The 10,179-nt window shown below is 48.5% G+C and overlaps 1 protein-coding gene and 1 long non-coding RNA gene across 2 annotated transcripts in view; one reads left to right on the top strand and one right to left on the bottom strand.

Moving 5' to 3' along the window:
- The window catches only part of LOC101341506 (solute carrier family 22 member 20), a 28,921-nt gene that overhangs the window by 946 nt on the left and 17,796 nt on the right, over positions 1-10,179 (top strand). The window contains exons 3-6 of the mRNA XM_012557650.1: positions 1,292-1,446; positions 2,270-2,435; positions 3,031-3,154; positions 3,596-3,711. Coding sequence (XP_012413104.1) covers positions 1,292-1,446; positions 2,270-2,435; positions 3,031-3,154; positions 3,596-3,711 — 561 coding nt within the window. The remainder of the gene's footprint in view (positions 1-1,291; positions 1,447-2,269; positions 2,436-3,030; positions 3,155-3,595; positions 3,712-10,179) is intronic.
- Positions 4,911-6,691, bottom strand: LOC111821884 (uncharacterized). The gene is made up of 3 exons (XR_002825230.1): positions 6,292-6,691; positions 5,085-5,590; positions 4,911-4,960 (listed from the first exon to the last, which is right to left on the bottom strand). It is a non-coding gene; the product is annotated as an uncharacterized LOC111821884 (long non-coding RNA).

Here is a 10,179-nt window from a genome sequence, read left to right as displayed (position 1 = left end):
CCTTCCCCCTCCTGCCCAGCCCCCCAGTTCTTCCTTCCCCCTCCTGCCCAGTCCGCCAGTTCTTTCCAGGGGGCAGCCCCTTGTCCCTGTGTCTTCCCAGGGACCTTTATGATTTATGCATATTCAAGCACATGTGCATATTAGGCTCTGCCCCCCCTCCATTTTTATGCAAATGCTGGCACACCTCTTGTCCTGTCCTCTCTACTGTCTACACTGTGTCCCTTGTCATCATCCGGAAGTCAGCTGACCCAGCCCCTGTGATGGACGTGGGCCTCTCTAGACAGAGGCCCAGGAAAAGTGACATCTTTTTTGTCCTCTTTGCCTCTTTCCCTGCTCTTTCTCCGCTTCTATTCCTCCCTCTCCCCTGCCCTCCACCTCTCCTCTCTCTCACCATTGATTCGGGTTCTTGGGGGCCTCCCTTGGGGTCCTCCTCCAGCAGGCTAGCCCCCCACCCTGAAGTGCATCCTGCTCCCCTTGTGGGTGCCTCTGTTGTGACCCTCATTGCACTGTGTCACATCTTAGTCTATGTAACAGCTAGTATCTTATCCACAGTGTCTCCACTGTCACCAGCCCCAGCTCAGGCCTGGCACTTAGAGGTGATCAATAAACGTTTGTGGAATGAATGAATGCGCTGGGGCTGCGTGGAGAAGAAAGCTGTCCGTGCCTTCTTGGTCTGCTGCCCTCCTGGCCAAGGTGGGGCCGTGCATCCCTGGCCCAGACCCACCATCCGTGAGCCTCATTTGCAAAGGGAGCAGTGCCAAGGCCAGAGTGGGATAAACCTACCACCTGTCCTTGGATCCCAGCCTCCCCAGCACCACCAGTTCAAGTAAAGACTCACCCTGGGCTTCTGCTCCAGTAGGGACTCATCCAGGTCCCCACGCCCTCAGTGAGTTACAGTATGAGCACTTCCCTCCTCTCCAGCCAGAACCTCTCACTGCGACCATCCACCACCACCCACACCACACCCCAGAATCCGTCCACAATCTCTGCCTTTCCCGAACCCGAACCTGGAAGGTTGTGGGCCTGATAGGCGGTCCAGAAATACTCCTGGAATGAATGAAGGAAGGGAGGAAGAAAGGAAGGAATCTCTTCATCTCCAACTTTCTTCCCTCCCCGCCAACCCTTCTACCAACAAAGCCTCAGTCCCAGCTATGGTGCTTTTCTGTTTTGGGGGAGTGGCTTTCCCGGGCACCCCCAGTGTTGACTCCCCCCGCTTGGGCACGCGAGTGGAGGCCGCAAGTTTGCTCCCTTGGGGCTGCTCAGAACCCTAATGACTACGATTTCCTTGCAGGCTGGGCCGCAAGGCCCCCCTGGTCTGGTTGTACCTGCAGCTGGCATTTTCAGGGGCCGCCACAGCGTATTTCAGCTCCTTCAGTGCCTACTGCGCCTTCTGGTTCCTGGCGGGCATGACCTTCTCTGGCGTCATCCTCAACTCCCTCTCGCTGGGTGAGTCCAGCCAGGGAGTCTGGGGGCTCTGGAGGGCACAGGGCTTGAGGAAGCAGGGAGATGAAGCCCGTGAATTTTCTTTGTCCTATTGATTTGTAAGAACTTTTCCAATATTAGGGAAATTAACCCTTTCTCTGTTATTTGAGTTGTAAAAAAAATTTTTTTTTGCCAGTTTTTGCCAACATTATGACTTTGCTTATGGTGTTCTTTTTCAATGCAGGCATTTCTTGTTTTTTATGAAGTCAAATTTGTTGGTCTTTTTTTTTTTTTTTTAATTGTATTTGGGTTTTGTGGCATCCTTGGAAAGGCCTTTCCCAACTCTAAAATTGTAATAAATCTACCATGATTTCTTCTAAGATTTTTGTTGTTTTATTGTTTAAATCTAATTCTTTGACACACCTGGAATTTACCTGGGCGTAAGGGTGAGGGGAGTCCCTGGGTGGTACAAACGATGAATGCGTACGGCTGCTAACCAAAAGGCTGGAGGTTTGGGTCCACCCAGAGGTGCCTCAGAAGAAAGGCCTGGAGATCTACTCCAAAAAATCAGCCATTGAAAACCCTGTGGAGCACAGTTCTACTCCAGCACACATGGGGTCACCATGAGTTGGAATCAACTCAACAGCAACTGGGTAAGGAGTGAGATAGGGTCTGTGTCTCCATGGATCTCTGGAATTATTTCAGGTTAATACATGAGGCCGTCGTGAGTCTGAATTGACTCTATGGCAACGGGTTTGAACCACAGGGTCCTCATAAAGGGGCAAGGTGAGTTAAATAGCCACGTGGGTGGCTGAGTCACACTGAGCATGTTGTCATTTTTCCTCAGTCGTGGAGTGGATGCCCACCCAGGGCCGGACCGTGGCAGGCATCCTGCTGGGCTACTCCTTCACCTTTGGCCAGGTCATCCTGGCCACAGTGGCATACCTGATCTGCCCCTGGCGGTGGCTGCAGTTTGCTGTCTCTGCTTTCCTGATCTTTTCCCCCTATTCTTGGTATGTCTGAGCAGAGTTGGGTGGGAAGGGTGCACCTGTGTGTCCGAGCCCTCACCTGGCCCTATGCAAAGCTTGGGGTGTGCAGTGGCTGGGACTTGCCCGACTTGGAGGGGCCACGGGCTCACGAGTGCGTACGTCTGGCTCTCAGGGAGCTCCAGTAAAATCCCTGTTAGTGTGATGCTCCAGAACATACCCGGTGTTTTTGCCTTCCTCAACTCCTCTGTGCCTACAACAACCCTGTATGGGGACACATAGCATTTTATGGGAGGGGAACTGAGGCACAGCCCAGAGAGGGTCCCTGACTTATTCAAGCCTACTCAGCTGGGGGCAGAACCAGATGGGAAACCGGGTCTGTTGAAGTCCTGAGCCCTATGCTGTCTCTAAGTGCCCCTCAGTGATTCTCTGTAGGATGTGCTGGAAAAAAAAAGGGGGGGGGTAGCTGGCGTGTCCCCCAGCCTTTCCGGATTCTACAGACGGGAGGAAATTTCAGCTGTCATGAGGGCCTGAAGAAGGTGAATGAAGGTGCACTTGGTTTGGGGAATGGAATGAGTGGCGCGCAGCCCTGGGTCATTCTTCACTCCTCTGCCAATCCCAGGTGGCTGCCAGAGTTGTCCCGATGGCTCCTGCTTCATGGCAAGTCCCAGCTAGCTGTGCAGAACCTGCGGAAGGTGGCGACAATAAACGGGAGAAAGGAGGAAGGGGAAAGGCTGACCAAGGAGGTAAGGGGGTGGGCAGAGGGGCGGGGAGGAACAGTCTTCAGTCTTGTTGGCTGCCTCCAGTTCTACTGGAATTTGGTAGCTTCCCAGGACTCACCATCCAGGTTTAATCCAGTTGCCATCAAGTCGATTCTGACTCATGGTGACCCCATGTGTGTCAGAGTAGAACTAGGCTCCATGGGGTTGTCGGTGGCTGATTTTTTGGAACTAGATTGCCAGGCCTTTCTTTTGAGGCGCCTCTGGGTAGACTCAAACCTCCAACCTTTTGGTTAGCAGTTGAGCTCATTAACGATTTGCATCACCCAGGAAGGGAGAGGAGACGAGGGTCAACCATCTTGCCAGGGACCTCAACTCCGACCCTCCTTGCCACCGATGGAGGAATTCCCAGCAGGAAAACAGGATCCCAGATTCCTCACTTCCCCTGATCAGATTTTTCTCACCCAGGTGGTGAGCTCCTACATCCAGAGTGAGTTTACAAGAGGCTGCACCTCTAACTCGGTCTTAGACCTATTCCGAACCCCAGCGTTCCGCAAGGTCACGTGCTGTCTCATGCTGGTCTGGTAGGTGATGGGCTCCAGCCCAGGTCTTTGACCTGAGGCAAGGACACACCTTTTTTGTTTGTCTATTGTTGTAGTTTAAGCGAAAGTTTACATTTCAAGTCAGTCTCCCATACAAAAATTTATACATACATTGTTATGTGACCCTAGTTGCTCTACCTATACTGTGACAGCACATTCCTCCTTTCCACCCCGATTTCCCACATCCATTCCACCAGCTCCTGACCCTCTCTGCCTTCTCATCTCACCTCCCAACAGAAGCTGCCCGTTTAATCTCTTGTAGCTACTTGAGCTAAGAGGCACACTCTTCACAAGTACCATTTTATGTCCCACAGTCCAGTCCAATCTTTGTCTGAAGAGCTGGCCTCAGAAATTGTTTTAGTTCCGGGCTGATAGAGAATCCAGGGGCCATGCTTTCCAGGGTTCCTCCAGTCTCAGTCAGACGATTAAGTCTGGTCTTTTTACTAGAATTTGAGTTTTCTGCACCCCACCTTTCTCCTGCTCCATCAGGGACTCTCTGTTGTGTTCCCTGTCAGGGCAGTCATTGGTGGTAGCCGGGCACCATCTAGTTCTTCTGGTGTCAGGCAGATGAAGTCTCTGGTTTATGTGGCCCTTTCTGTCTCTTGGGCTACTACTTTCCTTGTGTCTTTGGTGTTCTTCATTCTCCTTTACTCCAGGTGGTTGGGACCCACTGATGAATCTTAGATGGCCGCTTGCAAGCTTTTAAGACCCCAGACGCCACTCCCCAAAGTAGGATGCAGAACATTGTCTCAATAAACTTTGTTATGCCAATTGACCTAGATGTCCCCTGAAAGCATGGAAGGACACACCTTTTGTCTTCACTAACAAACTCTGTTCTAAAACACCCTTCCTACAATGAGCAGGTCTAAAAATGGTGTGGGGCCTGCATCTGACCTTCTCTAACTTCACAAGGGGGAAGGAGAATCAAGATCAACAGCCCAAGGTTCATTCCTATGAGGCGGAGGTCAGACATGCCTCCTCTCCAAACTTTTTACCAAATCTGACACCAACTGTCCCTCCCACGGCCCTCTGTACTTCTCTGCTGGTTTGATAATTCGTTGCAATGGCTGCACAGAACTCACAGACAATACTCACGATTATGGGGTTTATTAGGGAAGTAACAGGTTACAATTCAGGTTCAGGAATCCTCACGATACAGTTCTTCCATCAGGACATCCTCTTCTCAGCTGTGCCCACAGGCACACTTCTTTCTGGCCCCTCAGCCTCTGCCCTACTTGAGCAAGTGGTACAAAACTCTTTTAGCTCTGCTGATGAGTGCCCAGAGGCACCCCACTCTGCCAGTAAGCCTTGGCCTGAAGGCGCTCAGCTCTAGCTCTGTGGGTCAGCAAGCTTACCTCCACCAAGTGCCCAGAGGCATCCTACTCCACCAGCAAACTTCCTGCCTGAAGGCACTCAGCTTTCTCACTCCGTCGGCTAGGAAGCCCACTATGCCATCTCCTGCAGGTCTCTCTTGACGCTGTTTCTCTGCCACTGCTTCTCACTCTCTTCAGTGTTACAGCTGACTCTACCCCCACTCCCCTTGGTGCTCTCCAGGGGATTCTGGGAAGTGTCCTGCTCTGGAAAAACATCATGTGTCCAGCAGTGGACAGACAGAGAAGCAATAACTTCCCTGCAACGCAAAGAGTATCATAACTACAGTTCTCTTCTTTGGGCTGCTGAGGGCTTCATGCAGGAGAGGGCATTTAGGTGACTTTTAATTGAGTTTGCCTGGTGACTGGGAAGGAGTTCCCGTCAGAGAGATCAAGACGTACACAGGTGAAGCTGTGAAATGGATAAAAAGATACAGGCGACCCATACGTGTCAGCATAGGCTGAAAGCCGGCAAATGCTTATGTAAGGAGCTAGTTAAAAGGAAAAAAAAAAAAAGATGACCATTTTTTAATTTCAATTCATTGGATTTCCTGGATATTTTAATAATAAACCAAAAAACCCAAAACAAGACCCACTTCTGGCAAATCAATTCTGACTCATGGCGACCCCGTGTGTTACAGAGTTCCGCCAGAACCCAGCTCCATAGGGTTTTCTTGGTCATAATTTTTATGGATCAGCAGTCTGCTTCCATAAGGATTTACAGCCTTGGAATTCCTATAGGGCAGTTCTCTTCTATCCTACAGGGTCGCTAAGAGTCGGAATTGACTCAACGGCAGTGGGTTTGGGTTTAATTTTTATGGAAGCAGATTGCCAGGCCTTTCTTCTGCAGTGCCACTGGGTGGGTTCCAAATGCCAACCTTTCGGTTAGTAGTTGAGGGCAAACCGTTTGTGCCATCCACGGACCTATTTTAATAATAATAACACAATGTTGCCATTGAGTCGATTCCGACTTATAGCGATCCTGTAGGATAGAGTAGAACTGCCCCACAGGGTTTCCAAGGCTATAATCTTTATGGAAGCAGACTGCCACATCTTACTCCTGTGGAGCGACTAGCAGGTTCCAACCGCGGACCTTTCTGCTAGCTGCAAGCGCTTAACCATTGCGCCACCAGGGCTCCTTTTTATGAGGATTTAAAGAGTTAAAAGAGATTAAAAGCGTGTCAAACCGCACCTGGCACCTGGCACTTTCTCAGTAAATGAGTCTTTGTTCCTGGGTTTGGGATGATGTCCCCTGTGCGCAGCGCCTGTGGACACGCAGTTCTGGCCAGGCAGCAGGATGCTCCTCAGAACACAACTCCAGGGAAGGGACGTCTTATTCTGGTGGCTTTGCCTTCTCCAGCCAGCTACTTCTTCACCTTCCTCCTCCCGCTAGGAGAAAACAGCTGAATTCGAAATTCCGGTTGAAAGTCTTCTCTTGGATCTTCCTGGAAACGGTAAACGAAGTCCTGTTGTGTCAACAAAACAGTAATTCGGCAGTGTCGTGACAGCAGTGTCGTGACGGCAGTGTAGTGACGGCGGTGACGAGACGGCGGTGTCGTGACGTCGGTGTAAAGACGGCAGTGTCTTGACGGCAGTGTAGTGGCGGGTCACCCTGTTCAGAGTCTCAACAGGCAGATGGGAAGAGCTGCCTGCGGGAGCAGGTCCCACTGACTGGCTTCCAGCTGCTGTGGGACTCCACCGGGTCACACAAACTGGAACTTCCCAACCCAGCCCGGAAAATCGTGAAAGTTTCCAAATCTGTTTCACTTTGTTGAAGTCTGGGAGGCCAGGACCTGGGAACAATTGCGTCATCTATCCTTTGGGGAAGGGAAGACAGCCAGTGTGGCTCCCTTCCTAACTCACATCTTGGGGGCGGCAGATTCCTGAAGTTCAAAAGGGCTCCAGAGGAGGAACGGGAAGTGTTAAGAGCTGGTAGACATTCGCAGTCTTCTACCAAACCCCATTATTAATGCCTTCCCTTAACTTGGATATTTTTTCTTTACTGGCTTTTTCTAAATTACAAAGGTGATGTGTACTCATTGTTAAAAAAAAAAATTTTTTTTTTTTTTTGTCCTCAGTCCATCTGGGAATATAAAGGCAAGACTCTGGAACCAGATTACTTGAGTTTAAATCTCAGCTCTGCCGCTTTCTGGCTGTGTGATCTTGAGAAAGTTACTGAACCTCTCCGTGCCTCCATTTCCCCATCTGTAACATGGGCATCATCATAGTGCCTGCCTCACAGGATTGTTATGAAGATTGGAAGAGTTAATATATATAAAGCAGGTAGGCCAGTGCCTAACGCATGGTACACATGAGCTAAGTGTTACCTGTTACTACTGTAGAAGATAAAGGTGAACGTTTCTCCCACCCTACGCCTCTTCCTCTTCCTATCCCCCTCCCCTGACAGCAGCAAGCCCTGTCAACCATGGGTTTGTATCCTTCCAGACCTTTGTTTCTGTGCATACATTACATGCATACACTTACAAAAATGGGTTAGTAGCATACGTATTCTGCTACTTACTTTTGTATAACTTCATGGTATCTGTGAATATCTTTACCACGTTACATGAATCCAGCTCCTATCATAAGGGTGTTGTTGTTAGGTGCCATCGAGTTGGTTCTGAGTTGTATCTACCCTATGTGCAACAGAACGAAACACTGCCTGGTCCTGCGCCATCTGCACAATCATTACGCTTGAGCCCATCGTTGCAGGCACTGTGTCAATCCATCCCCTTGAGGGTCTTCCTCTTTTTCACTGACCCTCTACTTTACTGAGCGTGACATCCTTCTCCAGGGACTGATCCCTCCTGACAGCATGTCCAAAGTATGTGAGATGATGTGTCGCCATCCTGGCTTCTAAGGAACATTCTGGCTGTACTTCTTCCAAGACGGATTTGTTCATTCTTCTGGCATTCCATGGTATATTCAATATTCTTCGCGAACACCATAATTCAAAGGCATCAATTCTTCTCTGGTCTTCCTTACTCATTGTCCAGCTTTCCCATACATATGAGGTGATTGAAAACACCATGGCTTGAGTCAGGTGCACCTTAGTCTTCAAGGTGACATCTGTGCTTTTTAACACTTTAAAGAGGTCTTTTGCAACAGATTTGCCCAAATGCAATGCATCATTTGATTTCTTGACTGCTGCTTCCATGGGCATTGATTGTGGATCCAAGTAAAATGAAATCCTTGACAATTTCAGTGTTTTCTCCATTTATCATGATGTTGCTTATTGGTCCAGTTGTGAGGATTTTTGTTTTCTTTACGTTGAGGTGTAATCTGTACTGAAGGCTGTGGTCTTTGATCTTCATCACTTAGGGCTTCGTCTTCATTTTCAGCAAGGAAGGTTGTGTCATTTACATATCGCGGGTTGTTAATGAGTCTTCCTCCAATCCAGATGCTCCGTTCCTCATATAGTCCAGCTTCTTGGATTATTTGCTCAGTATACAGATTGAATAAGTATGGTGAAAAGATACAACCCTGATGCCCACCTTTCCTGACTTTAAACCTCACAGTATCCTCTTGTTCTGTTCAAACAACTGCCGCTTGATCTATGTACAGGTTCCTCATGAGCACAATTAAGTGTTCTGGAATTCCCATTCTTCGCAGTGTTATCCATAATTTATTATGATCCACACAGTGGAATGCCTTTGCATAGTCGATAACCACACAGGTAAGCATCTTTCTGGTATTTTCTGCTTTTAGCCAGGATCCATCTGACATCAGTAGCAATATCCCTGGTTCCATGTCCTCTTCTGAATCTGGCTTGAATTTCTGGCAGTTACCTGTCAAAGTACTGCTGCAACCGCTTTTGAATGATCTTCAGCAAAATTTTACTTGTGTGTGATATTAATGATATTTTTGGCTAATTTCCTCATTCATTTGAATCACCTTTCTTTGGAATAGGCATAAATATGGATCTCTTCCAGTCGGCTGGCCAAGTGGCTGTCTTCCAAATTTCTTGGCATAGAATAATCAGTACTTCCAGCACTGCATCCGTTTGTTGAAACATTTCAATTGGTATTCCATCATTCCTGGAGCCTTGTTTTTCACCAACGCCTTCAGTGCGGCTTGGACTTCTTCCTTCAGAACCATCGGTTCCTGATGATATGCTACCTCCTGAAATGGTTGAACAGCAACCAATTTTTTATTTTATTAGTATTTTTAATTGTACTTCAGGTGAAGGCCAACAGAACAAATAGTCTCTCATGAAATAGCAGTACACATACCGTTTTATGACACTGGCCAACAACCCCACGACATGTCGACCATCTCCCTTCTCGACCCTTTTTTTTTGGTGAAAATATACATAGCCAAAGATACACCATTTCAAAAATTTCTGCATGCATAGTTCAGTGACATCGACTACACTCTTCCAATTGTGCTGCTATTCTCACTCTAGGTGAAGGCTTACAGAACAAAATAGTTTCTCATTTAACAGTTAGTACACATGTTCACATGTTGCCCTATGACATGGTTAACAACCTCACAACACGTCAACACTGTCCTTACTCAACCTTGGGGTCCCTATCACCAGCTTTCCTGTCCCCTTCTGCCTTCTGGCCATTGTCCCTGGACTGCTGTGCCTCATTAGTCCCATTTGGTTTTATGGGGCTCTCCACTCCCTGGCTGAACGGTGAACCTTGGAAACGACTTCACCACTGAGCTAAAAGCGTGTCTGGGGGCCATACTCTAGGGGTTTCTCCAGTCTCCTTTAGGCCAGTAAATCTGGTCTTTTTTTTTTGTGAGTTAGAATTTTGTTCTACATGCTTCTCCAGCTCTGTCCAGAACCCTGTGTTGTGATCCCGGTCAGAGCAGTCAGTGGTGGTAGCCAGGCACCATCTAGCTGTACTGGACTCAGTCTGGTGGAGGCCTTGGTGGCTGTGGTCCATTAGTCCTTCGGACTAATCATTTCCTTGTATCCTGTTCTCTTCATTCTCCCTTGCTCCCGAAGGCATGAGACCAGTGGACTATCTTAGATGGCTGCTTACAGGCTTTTAAGACCCCAGACGCTACTCACCAAGGTAGAATGTAGAACATTGTCTTTATAAACTGTGTTATGCCAATTGAGCTAGAT

This window comes from Trichechus manatus, unplaced genomic scaffold, assembly GCF_000243295.1.
Source record: "Trichechus manatus latirostris isolate Lorelei unplaced genomic scaffold, TriManLat1.0 scaffold00113, whole genome shotgun sequence".
Lineage (NCBI taxonomy): Eukaryota > Metazoa > Chordata > Mammalia > Sirenia > Trichechidae > Trichechus > Trichechus manatus.
The sequence above is the reverse complement of the archived record's forward strand: the minus strand, read 5'-3'. Positions and strand labels throughout refer to the sequence as shown.